This window comes from Scyliorhinus canicula, chromosome 13 (genome assembly GCF_902713615.1).
Source record: "Scyliorhinus canicula chromosome 13, sScyCan1.1, whole genome shotgun sequence".
NCBI lineage: Eukaryota > Metazoa > Chordata > Chondrichthyes > Carcharhiniformes > Scyliorhinidae > Scyliorhinus > Scyliorhinus canicula.
Window position 1 is genome coordinate 139,448,334 of NC_052158.1, and position 19,806 is coordinate 139,468,139.

The window sequence follows — 19,806 nt, forward strand, 5'->3', positions numbered from 1 at the left end:
TTCTCTGCCTCCTTAGACTCCGGAACGAGAAATGCCGCCCTTAATTTATTTTTAATAAGATATTACAGATTCTACCTCAGCTACTTATGACAAAGCTCTCTTCCAATAACTCTATGTGTGAAAAGATTGGCAGAAATCTGAGGTGCTTTTGATAGTAAACTGCGAGCGTTCATTATTAAGCCCTGGATATGACCATAACTATCGGATTTAACACGAGATAAATCCTGAGGTTGCAGTTGGTCATTTACTGCTCCACCGCAGTCTGCACTGTGGATCCCTCACTCTACCCCACCAACCACAACGCAAGAACCACACGGTTTAGAATATAATCCTTTTCACCTTCCACATAAGATGCATGACTTCACATTTCTCTCACATGCATATTACAGGGCCCAAGGAAAAGTCAGCACAGATACCTCACGAGATATTTTTTTATACAGTGGGCCAAATACAAGTCCAAACCGAGTAGGTAAAAGAAAGCTACGCTTATTGCAAAGCAATTGTATTTACAATATATGTCAGCTCCCAGCTGGGTCTGCTCTGTCGGTTCCATACCCGGCCAACTTCATACAGAGACTCACGGGAGGCTGTTTTCGTTAGAGAGAAGGTTAAGAGGTGACTTAATTAGGTTAGGTGGATTGGCCATGCTAAATTGCCCGTAGTGTCCTAATAAAAGTAAGGTTAAGATGGGGGGTTGTTGGGTTACGGGTATAGTGTGGATACGTGGGTTTGAGTGGGGTGCTCATGGCTCGGCACAACATTGAGGGCCGAAGGGCCTGTTCTGTGCTGTACTGTTCTATGTTCTAATTGAGGCATACAAGATGATCAGAGGATTAGATAGGGTGGACATTGAGAGCCTTTTTCCTCGGATGCTGATGTCTAGCACGAGGGGACATGGTTTTAAATTGAGGGGAGATAGATATAGGACAGATGTCAGAGGTAGGTTCCTTACTCAGAGAGTAGTAAGGGCGTGGAATGCCCTGCCTGCAACAGTAGTGGATTCGCTAACACGAAACGCATTCAAATGATAATTGGATAGGCATATGGACGATAAGGAAATAGTGTCGAGGGACTTTAGAGGGGTTTCACAGGTCGGCACAACATCGAGGGCCGAAGGGCCTGTACTGCGCTGTAATGTTCTATGATTGCTCCAACCCCTAGATCTCACGTGGGTTATAACAGGTTACATGTTTGAGCCTTTAAAAGAATTTACAGTAAATTGGTTAGACAGTGTGAAAGTTGGCTTAGAAATGAGGAACAAAAGGGGATGATAAATGAAAGAGCTTTCAACCGTGGGGACTGGGGAACTACCAAGTGGGGATGTTGTAAAGGGAGCAGCAGGCCAATGCTCTTCCTGGTCATACTGTTGACAGATTACTTACAGGAGATTAAATCTTGTGTAATATCATTGAATTCACTGCTGGGAAAAAGACGAGGCAATGAATAGACTGAAAATTGATAAAAATGAAAGGTATATGGGCGCATTAAAAAGATGGGCGAAGGGACAGCACATGGGCTGACATCTAGATAAATGTAGGCTGCACACACTGCAATGGATATCGAAAACAGAGGGATGACGCTGACAACACTCTGAACCAAGATTAAAACCAAAGGATTTGGGTGTGATTGTTCATTATTATACAAGGATCCAATCAATGATAATCAAACATCGTATGCATCTTAAAGATATCTGTTTGCAAATGAAAAATGGCTTCATGCAAAACAAAACAGGTAGCTGCAGACAGTCGCAATTCATTCCAAAAACAAAACAATTGTGGTAAAAGGTTAATATGTCTGAACAAACTAAAACCGATGTGTACCACCTTTCGGTGAATTTTGTTTGCACCTTCAAGGTAAAGATGTCAATGCTGTGAAATGGAACACTGATCTATTTTAGGCAGCCAGTTCCAACATAAGTCACTTGTGCTCTGAGAGCCATGGAAACAGATATTGTTCATTGTTTTTCCTTTTCAATTTCGCAACTTGCTCAGCAGGATGGCAACACAAATACATCTGTTGTTATTTTGGTATGAGAGGGTAGGAGCAGTAGGTTCGGAGAGAGGGAGAGAAAGAAAGCTAGAGGAAGGCTCTTGTTTCGCTTAACCCAGTAACGCCCATCACTAATAAAGACACAGGCTTATCAAGCCAAATCTGAAATGAGTGGGGGTGTTCAAACATTCTCACAACAAAAAAACCCCACAGTTAACAGACATTAACATTGAAATTTCAAGAATTTCAAAACAAGGGAAGATCAAGAAAGATCCTCAGAACGGCAAAACAAACAAGCATGGGGTGCATTTTTAAGGAAAGGAGTGAATCAGCAATGTAGGAAATAATGAGAGGCTTGGATGGAAGAATTATAGAATGCACTCATTCAAACGTTGGAAAACTGACACATCAGTTAACTTAATATCCATAGTGGGGAAATGCTCAAGACAATTTTATAGGAAATACTCTATGACAAACTGATAGCTTCCCTAATCAGTATTAGGAATGCATTTATGGGGGAGGTGGTTCCGTATTGTGGCCAGTTTAAATGATCTGCTTCTATCTGGGGAAAGTCCGACGATATGGAGGACTCACGTTAATAACAGAACCCCAGTAAACGTGCATTGTCACTATTTAAATTGCACGTCTTTGAAATTATTTCCTCCTCTCATGTCTTTAGCTTTGTGAAACTATAGTTCTCTCACAGGATTGTGCAACAAGTGAGAGAAGACTCGCATTGGATCCATGTGTTAGAAATAACTAATACTGATCACTGCCCTGCAATTTTTCCATATTTGCAACAGTTTTTATTTGCTGCTGGAGTGGACTTGCAAATCATTTGTGGTCAAGGTGGTATCTTTATTGCAAGAGCAGTTCCTTAAATACACAATTTCCAATTTTGTTTAGCTGAGACTGTAAACCTTTCATTGTGGAAAAAAATCACATTCATATATAAAAACAGATCCAGGGATATAAATATAAATTTTGTCAAGATCTGGTCTTATGACCTGTTCATAGTCATTTAAAGAGAAAGCTTCATTGGGAACTATTTGTTCCTGAGTTGTAAAGGCAGATTGACATCTGATGGGCTCAATATCACCCCGGGAATATTAACTCTACTATCCTTGAAATCGGTTTGCTATAACTTAATTATCTATTAGCAAAGAAAACAGCTTTATATCAATATTGTTCCCTGACAAAGTCCTTGTTCAGGATTCAAATTTCATACAACATTACAGCTGCTCCTTAAGTCTCGGTTTGTGTGGTGGGATGTCTGTCCATTGGTTTAGCCCACTCAGCTAAATCGCTGGCTTTTAAAGCAGACCAAGCAGGCCAGCAGCACGGTTCGATTCCCGTATCAGCCTCCCCGGACAGGCGCCGGAATGTGGCGACTAGGGGCTTTTCACAGTAACTTCATTGAAGCCTACTCGTGCAATAAGCGATTTTCATTTTCATTTCATTGGAGTCAGACCTTGTAGAAACTCTGGAGACCACGGGCGCGTTCTTCCCAAAAGGAAACAAAATTCCCGAGTGAGCACGTTTAGACGCGTCTTTCCCAATTAAGCTTTCTCTTTCAATGACTATGAACAGGTCATAACACCAGACTCTTGACAAAATTTATACCCCATTTCTAATATTTACCAACACAAATATAAATCCCTTAAAACTACCTTAGTTTTTCAACTAAAATTATTAGTCAATCTCTTTGAATATAATCTCTCTCTGATATTAGTTGACTACATGACGACATGATTACCAAATGGTAGGAAGGCATTTACATTTTAGTTGTTAGTTGAATTTGTTTGCAGTTGAAGACAGGTCACTGGGGTTTGAATATCTCTGAACTCTGGCAAAAGAAAGGCTGAACAGGACAAGGGAGCTGCAAAGAGGTAGGCTTCCCAAAGAACCAGATACAGTCTAGATAACCAGACAATTGGGACACAAAGAATATCTGAAGACGGCTGGAGTTAAGAGAACAGTGATCAAGGCATTGTTCAGGAGAATTCAAGGGGAAAAGTAAGCAAAGTGTTCTAAGTTAAAGAGATAGTTGCAGTAACCAGATTAAAAGTAGGAAAGCAGACATCAAAGGTAAATCAAAAGTTTGATGCCCTCTTAATAGTCTGGGAATCGATATTTAAAGCAATTGTGAGCACTTTGTAGCAACAGTCAGGACAAAGAAATCCTAAATGGGATACTGGATTCGTTGTTAAAAATGGAGTGAAAACTTTGTTTAAAAGAGTCATTTGGAAAACCTGGACTTGATTTCAGAACGCAAACTGCTAATGGAAAGCATTATTGTGAAAGAAGTTTTTAGGAATGCAGTTTGGAAATTCTCACATGACAATCATCTGGGACGATTCTGAGGAGAAATCCACAGATGGGTTTGGAGCAGAGTATTGCCACAGCTAATCTGTGTGCTTAAAGGGACTTTGTGTTCATTTTTTAAATCTGGGACATGGGCATCGCAGGCTATGCAAGAATTTATGGCCCATCCCCAATTGCCCTTGAAGGCAGTTGAGTCAACCACATTGCTGTGGGTCTGGAGTCGCATGTAGGCCAGACCAGGTAAGGACGGCAGATTTCCTTCCCTAAAGGTCATTAGTGAACCAGATGGGTTTTTACGACAATCAACAATGGTTTCATGGTCATCATTAGTTCTTAATTCCATATTTTCTTCATTGAATTCAAATTTCACAATCTGCAGTGGCGGGATTTGAACCTGGGTCTCCAGCGCATTACTCTGGGTTTCTGGCTTACTAGTCCAGTAACAATACCACATGCCATCTCCTCCCCTAATAAGGCCAGTTTAAGATTTACTTTGTAATCTATGTTCATTTTAAAATCTGTATGTTTTTGTTAAGGTAAGGATGGAATAAAGAAGTATAGTATCCTAATACAATTAGGGCAGTACGGTAGCACAAGTGGCTAGCACTGTGACTTCACAGCGCCAGGGTCTGAGGTTCGATTCCCCGCTGGGTCACTGTGCGGAGTCTGCACGTTCTCCCCGTTTCTGCGTGGGTTTCCTCCGGGTGCTCCGGTTTCCTCCCACAGTCCAAAGACGTGCAGTGGATTGGCCATGCTAAGTTGCCCTTAGTGTCCAAAAAGGTTAGGAGGGTTATTGGGTTATGGGGATAGGGTGGAAGTGAGGGCTTAAGTGGATAGGTGCAGACTCGATGGGCCAAATGGCCTTCTTCTGCACTGTGTGTTCTATTAAAAAAAAACAATTTTTAAAGTTCAATAAATGTTTTTTCCTTGTTGGTAAAACAACTTGGTGGTTCTGTGACTCTGTTCCTAAATGTTTTATAAACTGAAAGTAGAGAACCAGGGTTCCAGTCTTGGATCTCCCTGTTCAGTTATAACACCTACTGGGATCATAACAATGTGAATGGGTTAAAACAGTGTTTTATGAAGATTTTTTCCAGGAGCCACGTTTACCAACTGGCCAACCTTCGGGACACATGCCAGCCGATCGTAGCGACCCATGCCACACCATTTTTGGTTACCTATAATGCGACAAGTGAGCCTCCTTTAACCTCACGATCTTACTTGCTTCGTCATTCAATGTTATACTTCCACTAAGGATTCAACTGATGATTTAAGTTCTCGCTGCATCCTTGCTTCGAAAAAAATCAATAAGTTTGTCTTCAAACTCACCATGCTTAGTCTTCAAATGCCTTTGAAGTTTTCAGCAATTTAAATTTAAATTTGCTAGTACTTCCCTGTATAAAACATATAGGGGCTTCAAACGCTGATTTGCATTGGCACAATTAACAAAGCCATACCTCAAGAAATCATCTTTGTACTGCTTGGTTCCGATTTCAGTTTCTTCTTAATTGGTTTTTCACCAGAGGCCCTGGAGCTCCGTATACAGCTCACACCAGCACTGCTTTGATCTGCCGTGGACTAACCCGAGGAGCTCTATCCTGCAGATTCAGTTGTGAGATCCTGGCCTGATTTGTGCCTCTGGCCCACTCTTCCTTGTTACAAAATTATCCAGTTCCTCACTGCCCTGTTGCTTGCTTGCTGGAAGCTACAAAGTGGAGGAATCTCCCCCCATTATTTTGCAACCAAAGCACAGATGTACACAGCATGTGACGCTAATGGACGTGCCAAGTGCGTAACCTGCTCTCTGCCACCCCTTCTGGCAAGAAGACTCCTTAATTCATATTTAAAGGTGGTTACGGCCAGCGTTCTCAACTTAAAAGCCAGTCGTGGCTGTTGGGAGTTTCTCCCACGATCAGGAATGCTGCAACCGATCACCACGGCCCTCCTGACACCCGCCCGTGGGTCGCGACCCGCAGTTTGAAAAATCCTGCGTTAAAGAATGTATTTTGGCTTTTAAATAGAAAGTAACGTGAAATACAGCAGGAAAAACAAAACGCATACAAAATTAATGGGGTGCATGACAAAGAGTGTTATAGGATTTGGACATGATTATAGACCACTTCCTGAAAACATCCAATCATCATTACTAACAGAGCTAATCAAATACATGGATACAGTTCAAAAACATATACAATTTGCTGGAAACAATACTGTACACAAATTTGGATTTTTTTTTGATCAATATCACCGAATAAGAATCAGAAAGAAGAATCCAGAATGACTATAGTTTTAGGTCGCAAAGCGAGACAAAGTGAGAATAGCCAGCATAGATCCACAAAACAAAGATTCTGTCCGATAATTGTTACCTTTGTAGTAATAAGTTAATAATAAACAGGCAGTGTGAATTTGCAAGAGGAAGAGTCTGACCTCCTGGACCTTTTGAAGGAAATTACAGATCATGCAAATGATGGAATTTGCTACGCTATGAATTATATGGTCTTTGTGAATGTTTTTCATAAAGTCTCATATGAAAGGCTCCTTATTAAATTAAAAACCTCGAGAATCAAGAGTGGAACAATGGACGGAATAAGAGGTGGGTTACAAAAACAAGAAACTGAAAGTAGTCCTGAGAGGCAGAGGGGCAATTGCCATTTTGATGAAGGTGGATTTGAGTGCCGGAGTGGGGAGAAAACTGGGAAAAATACAAGCACGTGGCAAAGCCAGCTCTGACTTACCGATGCCCATGTTCACCGGGAATGTGTTACACTTCTTGTGTACAATTCCCTCGGCAGAAGCAGGTTGATTATGAACAAATTCTAAATGCTCAACTGGAGCGGTCTTTCAACTAACTTTCAAATTTGGTGGCACAGTCATGGATTCCTACATGTTGTAGCCGGTGAAAGCAAGGTGAAAATACAACGACAATTGAGGAGCTGATTCAAACATTATAGGATGGATGTGATTGTACTGGAGGTGGTGCAGACGCAATTCATCAGGGTGTTGCCTGGGATGGAACATTTAAGTTAGGAAGAGAGGTTGAATAGGTTTGGGTTGAGGGACGACCTGATCGATGTGTACAAGATTATGTGGAGCATGGACTGGTGGATAGGGAGCAGCTGTTCCCTTTAGTCAGGTGTTTTTCATGTGTCGGTGCAGACTCGATGGGCCAAAGGGCCTCTTTTGCACTGCATTACCCTGTGATTCCGTGAAATGCTGCACTAAACATTTCAGACCTTACAGCTCCTTTCTGAACTACTAATAAGAAAGTTTTAGTTTACAGTTCTCTTGCTGAGACTTTCCTTTCTGCACCCGAGAGCTGGAACTTTCTCCGATAGCGGCAAAGGCCAATGTCGGGCGGAAAAAGCGGCGTTGGAGTCGCCGGCGGCGGCAATGGTGGCTTTCTCCACAATATAGTGCAACACTTAGAAAACAAAACTTGAAGTCACGCATTCCCCAACTCATCACTAGCAGGGCGGACGCTTATTTGCTCACCCTGCCATCAAATCAGACACTCGATGACCCATTTTAATGTGGTATTATTTTTGGAGTTGGAGGGTACAGGTGAAAACCTAACCAATGGCTTACTCCACAAGTTAATAAATTGTAACCCTCTTTAGTTATAAATTTAAATTGCAAGTTTATATACTTTTAATCTGAAAATGGATGAAACAATTTCTCACTTACATTTTTAGCAGGCCTGCTAACTTCAGTTTAAACTAGAGCCCTATTGGGACAGATATCATCGCATCAACCCGCGCCTCCCACCCTTCCCCAATCCCACAGAGACCCTCTCCTCCTCCAAACTTTCTAGAATATGCTGGCCATGTCCCTTTCCCCAGTTTAAACCGCACCCCTCCCAAAGTTCACTTCAGGCTTTCGGTCTTCACCCTGGTCAGCTGAAACTGACACAGTTCTTCCATCCCAGTTCATGCTGCCCCATTCTTCCTCTCAATCAACATTTGCAATTCTGTCCATTTCTTTTTTCAGTTAATATTGGAATTCTCCTTCTACCCCGCCAGTGAAGCATGATCATTCTACTTTCTCCTCCATCCTCCTCAACAGATAATTCTTGGTTCCTTTTCAAGCCTCCCAGTGTTCAACTGTTTCCAACTTTTCCAATGTCTCTTCCATGAGGCAAATCCCCGCCCACCCCCACTGGTGGGTTTTCCGGTAGTGGAGGCACAAAAACCACCAGGTTTTTCCATTCCCGTTGAAGTTAATGGCCATTTGTGATACTTGCCGGCTGTACCGCCGGGAAACCCGCCCCAGGGATGGGGGGGGGGGGGGGGGATTGCCTTCAGTGGGACCAGAAGATCTCTCTGGCAGGAAGACCAGAAAATCCCGGCCAAAGAATTTCTGGTTGTATAACTAGAATCATAGGGTACTAGGGTGGTGAAGTATATGAAACATTGGTTAGGCCACAAATAACACATTGCATTGCAATGTTTTGGGAGCCAGAGTTGCAAATGATAAAGAAAATTTACTAGATTCACAAAGTTGATGCCAGACATGAAAAACTATTGTTTTGAAAAGAGACTCTGAACACTGGGATTATTTTTTATTGCATCGGGAAAAAAATAATAGAGTAGTGGAGGTCTGTTTGCATTTCGGGCGATGCTTCTGAAGCGAGGAAGCTCAAGGTTCGAGCTCCAATCCAGGACTTCTTGGCCATGGTGGAGCTACACCACTCGAACAGACAGTCCAATGTGTATTGGTTCCAATCCACGGCCTGGATAAATGGGAAGTGGTTAGTGGAATGGCTTCCAGCTGTAAAACCACCCGTCAAATCCAAAAAGGATCACTGATATGAATGGGGATGGAGAAGGGTAATCAACCAATAGTGTGGTGACCCCATGTAACGTGGGAAAAAGGAGAGAGATCAGGATCATAATGTTGCTGTATTTGCACAGTAAATACAAACTAAACCTGCCACAGGAATTCAGAAATGCATCATGGCCTACTGGGAGGGCCTTTGGCTTTCGGAATGTTGCCTCCCGCATTGTAATGGACCCGAATTTGATGCCTGTTTTGCCGAATGTGGAGCTGCCATTTGCCATTGACTCAGAACTGATGACAGAAGCCATGGAACAACCAAACACAAGGTAAATGGATGGTAAACTACCAACTGAGAGACTACGAAGGCCTTATGGAAAGCAAACGATTGTGAATGACTGTCAGGAGAACTTGAGCAATGGACATTGAATGACGCATCTTTTTATTTACAACAAACATCCATTTCATTGTTGTGCTTACCACATGTATACCTTCCTGGTTGAACTCATCATCTGGGTTTACATCCACCCTGTTACACAAAAGAAATTGAAGAGAATCAGTGATTTACAGCCTTCTATACCTGTACCTTCAGTGCAGCATCCCTTAAACCACATCCCACGTATTGGCTTTCAAATTCTTGGTTGGTCTTGAGGAACTTTACACAGTGACCAACGTGCCTTTATCTACTTTTTTAAAAAAATGCTTTTTTTCCAATTCAGAGGCAATTTAGCGTGGCCAATCCACCTACCCTGTAAATCTTTGGGCTGTGGGTGTGAGACCCATGCAGACATGCAAACTCCAAAAGGACAGTGACCCGGATCCAGAATTGAATCTGGGACCTCATGATCCGAGAGTTCAGGGGGCGAAAGAGGCTGACGTCTTGGCCTTTGCCTCCCTAGTAGTCCAGAGACGGATTTATTAATGTGGAAGGACTCGAAGCTCCCGAGTGTAGAGACTTGGGTTAACGACATGGCTGGGGTTCTAGATCTTTCTGCACAATGTAGGAGCACTCGAAAGATCGCTATCTCTGGACTCAGCACCACCCGTGTGTTAAGCACCTTGGACATTGCCCTTGCGAACCCTTGCCAGAACACTCTAAGCTCCGGACATGCCCAAAACATGTGGACATGGTTTGCAGGGCTGCCCTTGCACCTCGTACAACTGTCTTCTACCCCAAAAAACTTGCTCATTCTCGCTGCCGTCATGTGTGCCCGGTGGACCACCTTAAATTGAATTAGACTGAGCCTGGCACATGATGAGGAGGAATTAACCCTGCCCAGGACCTCTGCCCACAGACCCGCTTCCAACTCCTCACCTAGCTCCTCCTCCCACTTGCCCTTGAGCTCCTCCATCATGGTTTCCTCCGCCTCCTGTAGTTCCTGGTAGATATCCAACACCTTCCCCTCCCCCAGCCAGGTGCCGGAGACCACCCTGTCCTGTATCCTCAGTGGCGACAGCGTCGGAAAGGCCACTACCTGTTTTTTCAGGAAGGCTCGTACTTGCAGAGGTGTTTCCTGGCGAGGTTAAATTTGTCCTCTAGCACCTTCAAACTGGGAAAGCTTCTGTCTATGAACAGATCTCCCATCCTTCTGATGCCTGCCCTCTGTCAGCTCTGGAACCTACCATCCATCCTACCCGGGACAAACCTGTGGTTGTTGCATATCAGGGGCCAGACCGACACCCCCTCCACATTCTTGTACCTCCTCTACTGTCCCCAGATCCGCAGTGTCGCCACCACCACCGGACCTGTGGAGTAAAGGGTCGGCGAGAATGGCAAAGGAGCTGTTATCAAAGCTCCCAGAATAATACCTTACATGACGCCGCCTCCAGCTGCTCCCACGCCCCCCCCCCCCCCCCACATTGTCCACTTCTGCTGCACAGACCTGAGCACAGAATCTAGACTGACACGCCAACAAGACACGGAGGGAGTGCTGAATTGTTGGAGGTGCCATCTTTCGGATGAGACGTTAAGTCGAGGTCTGTTTGCCTTCTCAGGCGGTCATAAAGATCGTATGGTATTACTTTGAAGAGCAGCAAGGGAGTACTCGTTGGTACACTAGCCAACATTTCCCCCTTAACCAATGTTGCTAACATATTGCTGTTTGTGCAATCTTGCTGTGCACAAATTGGCTGCGATGTTTCCAACATTACAATAAGAAGAACTTGTACTTCATAGGTGTTGAAGCACTTTGGGACATCCCAAAGTCATGGATGGTACTATATAAATGTAAGTTATTTTCTTCTGTAAGCAATCAGAATTCATTTACTCGACCTTGAAATGGAAAGTGTGCACTTCTAAGAGTTTTTATAGCTGTCAAGACAATTTCTCTTCTACTAAGATTGGATGTTTGGAGCCTGTTTTCATTCAAAATTAATAAATCTGAACTAGTTTGTACATTAGCTCGGAAGATGCCGATTCTTTTTCTCTGATGAGACACATTTGGAAGTTGCCGAAGAATTTAATTAAGGACCACAGTGTATTTACATTGAAAAGCTGCTGACACTGTAGCCACAAGAAGTAGCTGAAAAGAAAAGATCCTATCAGCGCTTCTACTGGAGTTTTATATTCAGACACTGCATCAGCAACTGAACAGAGCAAAAGTGACGGCCACAGGCCAAAGCTTACATATATAATGTGCCTGTCGGTTAGCTTTGACAAAGAGTCATCGGACTCAAAACGTTAGCTCTTTTCTCTCCCTACAGATGCTGCCAGACTTGCTGAGATTTTCCAGCATTTTCTCTTTCGGCCAAAGCTTACACTTCATCTCGGTGCGTGTGCTTTGTGAACACCGTGCATCAGGTGTTAAACTACTTTCAGTTCTATGTATAAATAACAAATGCTATTCCAAACATCCCTCCTGTCCTTTGAATGTTATAGAAGGCAATAAAGAGTGAGCATTAAGCAGAGGACAACAGGAAAACGTCAAAAGCCTTGTCAAGGTCAAGAGTCTGAGGTGCCTTTTGAAATAAAAAGAGGAAAGCTACATGGTGTAGGGCGTTGAGGAAAGGGGGTTTGAGGGTAAGGAATACATTAACAGGAGACCGTGCTAATGTGGAATGAGCAATTTAGTGTGAAGGGAATGCAGAGTGTGTGCAAAGACATACAGTTGAGAGGAATCACTGTAGTAGGATGTAGTAGCTCACGGTGAGATCTGAAAATGGGGAAAAGGATTTTTCAGATATCAGAGCCCTTTTCCTCTGGACACTGCAGGCGGTGTTTAATGGAGGCAATGGGGTTCTCACCCGCCAGCTAGAGAGCTGGCAAAAACCCCAACATCACCTCTTCTAGGGAAGGCCATTTTAAGTGCCAATTAATTGGACAGTGATAGGCCTTTCCCAGGACAGGTGAGTGATGGCGGAAGGGGGGATTTTGTGTTGGAGTGGGCCGCCCCCAGCGGGCATCCCAATTTTTGATGCCTGGTTCTTCAATCAAGCACGGAGTGCTCTTGAATAAGGGCCCCCTCCCCTCCCCACCACCCAGGGAGTGTCCAAGCAACCTTGCAGAGGTTTGATTCCTGCCGTCACTGGGTTCATATCAGCAGCAGTGTGACAAGGCCCTTAAGTGGGTGGAGATGTGGAGTCCAAAACCATCTGATTGAATGCCCTCTGCCACAGTACCCGCCGTGGGAATTGGCATGAAATACTACCCTATGTATGCATTATTGAACCAATTCTTTTGCATTGGTTTGCCATTTTTCAACTGTTGGTCACCCATTTCTCATCTGCAAAATGGGCATTCGACATCTGAAAACCAGCGGTAGCACCTCATCAGCTCTGTCGATGGCATCAAAGGCCCATTTGGATAAACGGGTCCAGGAATTGGCGAGTTGCCCACCCTGACTGAAGCAGCCAGCTTAAATTCTGCAAGTCAGTGTCTTAGGCTGACCTCGATTGGGATATTCAAGTGCTGAACAGCAGAGACTTTGTGTCCTGCAGTTCCTGTCCAGTTTCACCTGCTGTTAAAGGGATTGCTCAAAGAATGGTGCAGAAAGCTTCCAATGTTTCTGTCGGTGGGTCCAGAAGGAACTCCAAGCCCAAGCTGTTGTTTGGTTTAACATGGAGTCCCTCTAGCTGTAACGTCAGTGGCATTTTAATGAGGCCTGAAGCTCACGTCGGCGTGAATGGCTCTGCTTGAATATCGACCCCTGGCTGTTCAGTGACAGGAGTGCCCCATTTGCAAAGCAGTCTCAGGCTATTTTTGCTATTCTGCATGATGACAGCAATAACACCTTATGGCTGAATTCCCCCCCTTTGGACATTTTGTGATCCAGCTTTGGGAGGCAGGCCAGCCCAGCCCAATCTATGCATCTGGTTTCTTACTCAGCCACTATTCCATTTCTGCAGCAACAGCAGGGATTTGAGAATTTTTTCTCTCTTTGAAAGCTCCCTAATTGATGTGTGCTCATTATTTCAAGCAGAGGGCAAAAAAAGGGTACATACTATTTGTTTTGATAGAGATTGGTCACGAGATGAAAACCTAAATAAGATATGTGTACATAAGGCAGGGCTACATTTGTAAACCTTAGTTTCCTGACACGAATCGTTTAAATTAATTAGCTTATTTTCTCTCCCCACAATAACGATCTCTAACTCCAAATAGCTGACTCCTAAAACTCTGGCCTCTAACCTTCTTGTTCAAAGATTTCAGTTGAACGAGGTGGTTGGGCAGTCTAGTGATATACCACCCAGTAAGAAAAATATTATAGTTGGTGGATTTATAAATGCTACTTTCAACCAAAGTTAGTGAATGAATAAAAGAGCAGCTTATCGCAGTGCCTGACAGTTCTTTAAAAAGCAGCATTAATGATGCTAGTGCAGCACGGTGTCTCATTATTGTTATTTCAACAGGTATTTGACACCAGCTTAAGAAAAGAAGAAAAAGAACAAATAAAAGTAGGTTGAATTTATTACCCCAACACAATTCTCAATTGGGGTGTGGGGATTCCATTTCCTCTCTTTGTCTGCAAAACAATAGCAAAATTTGTGCCTTGCTTCTCATAAGAACGAGAGAAGGCTAAGCAATCCCACCAACCTGCTCTGCTATTCAAGGAAGACAGACCTGCACCTCAACTCCTTCTATCTGCTTCAGCTCCAACGCTCTTGACCCTCTTACAAAAATCTATCATCTCAGTCTTCCTATTGTCCTGACATCCAGGGCGGGATTCTCCGACCCAGCGCCGGGTCGGAGAATCGGTGGCGTGCTGCGCGAATCGCGCCACGCCGTCCCGCGCCAGCACATGATTCTCCGCGGAGTCCTGCTGGCGCCGTTCTAACTTGCTCTGGGCCGGCGGTACCATGGCGTGTAAGGGTCGGGTGGCCGCCTTTGGTGGGGAAGAGGGGGTCCGACCTCGGGAGGGGCCTCCGATGTGGCCTGGCCCGCGATCGGGGCCCACCGATCGGCAGGCCAGCCTCTGTGGCTGGGGGCCTCCTTTCCTACGCGCTGGCCCCTGTGGGCCGGCCTGTTGAAGGAGGCCACTGCGTATGTGCACGTTGGCGCCACTGCGCATGTCCTCGTTGGGAGCGGTCCGTTCACGCCGTCGTAAAACGCGGACACTCTGCCGCGGGGTGGGAGAATCCCGCCCCCAGTGTCTTTCGGGGAGGACAGATTTCCACGTCTTTACTACCTTTAGGACTATAAGCAAAAGGAATTGAACAATTTTTCCAAAGCAGCGACGTAGAAGTCAGACTGAAACTGCACGGGCCTCTGGTCGGACTATGGCTTTGCGCACCATGTGCAAGCCGGTCATCGAGACGCAACGTACACAATGTGGCCCTGGAAACTCGAGAAGAGCTCATCTCCAAGCACAAAATGGTTTAATCGCGAGAAAGAAAACGCATGTTAAGAATTGTGGCTTTTTTTTTCCCCGTTGATCTCATACACAAACATGTGATAAACAGTACAGAAAAGGCAGTTCAGGGTCAGAACCTTTCCGTCAAGTACCACCACGGGGCCACAGTCTCAAGGTGACAAAGGCAAACTCAGAACCGATGTATGGAAATTCCACTTCACACGGAAAGCTAATACCAATTGGACATCTATCTGGATAGGGTGGGGAAGCAGAAATTATGACATTATTCAAAGAACTACTTGATGAGTGGGTCAAAAGGATCAGATTATCCTCTTTTTGCAATTGGTTCTAAAGGTTTGTCAGGGTGTAGCCTGTGGAAAACATTAGAAAAAAAGATTTACAATGCAGCCCATCCAAATTCTTATTGTAGGTTATCCACTCCACTGCCCCTCCTCCTTGATTTTAATCCATGTGCCGTAGCCAGGAATATCCAGCTGCAACAAGATGAAAATCTTGCCCAGGTTACTCCCAGATGTCAATGGCTTTCTGAATCCATGTCTTGTGATCATGTAAATAACACTGATGTACCAGGTTAATAGGGGGGAGAACTATTATTCCTAAACATTGAATTTCAGCTTGCTACCCCTCTGTCCCACCCTTTAGACATAGCATTTTTCATTTGTGGGGAACAGATATCTTGAAGGAGGATAAAAACATCTCTGCTCATTCAGTTGCCAAATCTAATGTACATTAGATTTCTCCATCATCTGCCAGGTACTAGCCATTCTCTAGAGACTAACAATGCATTTCTTTTCTGACACTCCTTTCCATTTAACATCAAAATATTTAAACTATCTCATTTACAATTTATCTCTCCTCACAACAACCTGCGTCTCAGTTTATCACTGTCCCCCAGGAGGCCACACATTTGATGTAATTTCTTGCTGTAATTGGAAAGGGGCTACTGGACAGGGGAAGGAGCTACGTAAATCTGATAACACAACCTTTCTTCGGCCCATAGAACCTGCAACGTAATGGGGGTTTACTTTAACTCACAACAGTAACAACCTGAGCTTTGTTTCAGCAAATGCAGAACAGGGAGGATAAACACAGTTGGCAACCAAAGGATAGTCGCCAAGCAGGGATACACACGCCTTCTTCCCTAAAGGATCCCTGAGGTATTGTAATCTGTTTACCTTGTCTGTTGAGGTATCTGTGTATATATATATATTATAAATTCCTGTTTATCTTGTAAAATGTCAACACAAGAAAGATAAAGATGGATTCACCAATGTGGCACGTCATCAAGCACAGCAGAATCTCCAGGAAAAAACTTTGGTTCAGTCCTTGCAAGCAGCTGGGATACTTGTAAGGATTCGGACTCTTGCTGGAGCTGGGAATAGGTGTGGGGAGTGCGTTTAGGGAGGGCTGAGTGAATCGTATTTCCGGTTATTCTTTGCCCAGCCACAATGAAATGCTACAGTTATAAAATAAAGATTGGTGATCTCACTTTATTAATTATCTAACATCATCCCTTAGTAGTCCTTTCATGCACACACACACACATACACTGAATTCAATGCCTACTCTCTAAACCCGAAATAAGCCAGGCCTGACAACATTCCCTCAAACACGAAGCAAAGTAGTTCTGGAAATATTCTCAATAACGAAATAACTTGTCCCCAATAAACGAAACCACAATTCCCTCGTACATCCTCAACAAAATAGCTGATATTCCATCACATCCTGAACAAACAGGCTTGATGATCTCTTGCATACTCAAAGCAAATCAACTCCCCTAACCTGTTTATGTACGTTGAATAAACAGGGCCTGATAAACCTTAACATAAAACGGGGGCAATTTTCAGCCCACATTAGCCGTCAGCGAGAAAGGTGACGTGGGCATAGAATACGGCAGGATTCGTGGAAGCACGATTTTCGCAGGCAAGACCGCATTTACCGATTTTCCAGAGACGGAACAAGAATCCACCATAGAAGGTTGGGGCATCTGATTTAAAGACAACAGCAATCATTAGCCAGTCCTCCTTTCAGGACGCGCCACCCCCCGCCCCCCCCCCCCCCCCCTGCCGTTGCTGAATACTCGTTGGCCAAGGTCTTCACTGCAGGCGCCACTATTGCAGTGTTGGCCTCTTAGAGTGATGGCGCCATCTCCTCCGACAGAAGGCAATGTGACTCCTCCAGTCGGCCTTGGAGTCTGAGGAGAGATGCCGTCATCCCTTCCTGATGCTCACAATTCTGCCTTTGTAGCTCCAGTTGGGGCTCAGCAGGGTTCTGGGATCTGGCATCCCTCCAAGTTCCAGATTCCTGGGATATTCCTTCCTTCTCCTGCTGTGGATCTTCAGCTGTCAGGTTCTCACCAGTGACCCAGAAGCCGGCCTGCTCGTTAATCCCACCGAGGTGTGAGTATCTGCACTGGTGGAGTTTGCGGATGGCAGATGTGACGTCTCCTCGATGCTGGTCTCAGATATCTCCCTCAGAGCTGTACGGGTCGGTGGTGTCTAGAGGTTATGAGGATGGTAAAGGCGGGTCAATTGATTTACCTGCAAGGGAAGTGAGATGGCATTAGTGCATCACAGGGCAGACTGATAGGAGAAAGTTAACTCACGTGAGATTTGCAGCATCGCTGCAGGGTTCTCACTTCTGTCTTTTGCCCCAACCTTGCACTCTACACCAGTGTTCTTCGTCGGGAAGCTCAAGGGCTCTCTCCTCAAAGGGCATTAGGGTTCTCAGCTTGGGCATGACTCCGGCAGGTTGTGCTGGAGTTTGTCCTACCATGAGGCAGATGGGGTGAGTGTAGGCAGGACTCCTGCTGGAACAGATGGTGATGAAGTCTGGCATGTGTGGCAGGTGAGTTGGAGCGGGGATGTGAGGAGCAGATTATCTACTGGGGGACAATGGGAGTGGGGGGATAGGTAAGGGATTGGGCGACACACAAATGTTGGGACCCTGTGAGGTGGCTGGGACTGGGATCACAGTGGAGGTGTGATGCATGTGTTAAGGGGTGGAATGGGTGACATGAGGAGGCAGACTTACTCTGGCTGCACAGAGAAGGTCATTCATCTTCTTTCGGCACTATAGCCCCTATGGAGCGAGCTGGCACTCACTATTGCAGCCGCAGCCTCAGGCGGCGTCGGTGACCTTGCTTGCTAGACGTCTGGCCAGTCGTGGGTACAGGAAGTTACGCCTCTGCTTAACACCATCCAGACGTTTGATGAGGGCTCGCTCCGTGAATAGCGGTGCTGTCCACCCACCAACCCACCCGAATGAACTTAGAACAAATGGTGAGGATGCGTTAAAAAGGTACACCTCACTGATTACAGAGATTCTCTCGCCGGGACCGACACTTTGAAAAAAATTATCGGAAAATTCCGCCCCCTGAGCTATCCAGTCCTGCTAATCTCTTCATAAACCCTGAATAATCCAGTCCAGATAATCCTTTAGATCACATGAAGTAACCAATCCAAATAATTTACCCCTTCTAACTGAATACACCAGACTCCCACTCAATCCCACTTATGCTAAAATAGGCTGGATAATGCCTCCATAGATTCAATAATACATCCCCCTAACATATGCTAAATAGCACAGCACTGGTAATCCCTTCACAACATGAATCAATCTGCAGAGTCTCGTGCAACTCTCTTCATTCTGATCCCCATGGGATTAGAGTGGAAACCCGACAAAGGAGAATAAATTTATTGTTTTGAACGGTAGAAGAAAACAAAACACAGAGTGAATGAAATAAGAGCACAACTTCATTTGATATGATTGTTAATTATTATGGGGTGTAAGAATAGTGGTGAGAATGTGTAACTCACTGCATAAGGCATGGATGAAGCAGATGAACCCCAACACATTTAGGGGAGGCTTGACACATGCCTATGGGGGCAGGCAGGCAGAGCAGGAGGAGGAGAAGAATCCTGTGAAGCACAATTGCCAGTATCAACCGGTTGCGCTGAATAAACATAGGAACAAGGAGCAGTAGTAGGCCATTCGGCCCCTCAGGCCTGTTCTGCCATTCAATGTGGTCACGGTTGATCTTCTGCCTCAGCTGCACTTTCCCGCCATTCCCATAGTTCTCCGAGAAACCTAAAACTATCTGTCTATCCCTGCTTTAAATAAGAGAGCTTCCAGAGCAATTTCAAAAATTCATATCCCTCTCAGTTCTAAGGCAGTGAGACGTGTTCTAGGTCCTCCAGCCATCAGAAACAACCTCTCAAGTGATTGCCCTTCAGAATTTTGTATGTGTGCATGTGGTCACCTCACAATCTTCTGAATGCCAGAGTATAGGTTCAATCGACTCACATCATTGAACAACCCCTTCATCCCAGGAACAAGCCTAATGAATGTTTGTTGTGCGGCCGCCAATACTGATATGTCCTTCCTTATATAGAGATCAAGCTCCAGACCTTACTCCAGGTGCGGTCTCACCAAAGCCCTGTTGTCCCCGGAATTCTCTCTCCTTCCATATAACCAGCCGCTGACCCCACCTCTTTGCTATGATCAGCTATATCCCACTCGCAAGGAAGTCCGACAGAGCCCCACTTGCACAGACTCCAGGCCCACCCAAGATGGCCACCGTCACCCCAACCCCCCAAACCAGTGCAAAAACGAAGAAACACTTTTCAACAGCAATCTGCTACCCTCCCCCTCCTAACCCCTCTCCCCCTAGGCACCAAACAAACAACCCACCCAACTCCAAACCCCCTACCCCATCCCAAACAATGAAAGCCCAACCAACTAGGCTTGTTACCATAACGAACAAAGAACCAAAGAACCCCCCCCCCCCCCAGGGTCCAGATAACCAGCCGCAGCTCTCTCTACCCCACTTCAGGAAGGTTGACAAAGGCCACCACCCCCACCCGCTTCCCAAACATCTTCACCGCATAATCCATGGCACTCGTACTTT

The 19,806-nt window shown here is 45.0% G+C and overlaps 1 protein-coding gene across 2 annotated transcripts in view; it reads right to left on the minus strand.

Annotated features, from left to right (window-relative positions):
- LOC119975725 (sodium/hydrogen exchanger 9-like) overlaps window positions 1-19,806 on the minus strand; it is a 455,770-nt gene that overhangs the window by 111,312 nt on the left and 324,652 nt on the right. For both annotated transcript variants that reach the window (XM_038815548.1, XM_038815549.1), the window contains exon 13: window positions 9,568-9,616. In XM_038815548.1, the coding sequence (XP_038671476.1) occupies window positions 9,568-9,616 (49 nt within the window). The remainder of the gene's footprint in view (window positions 1-9,567; window positions 9,617-19,806) is intronic.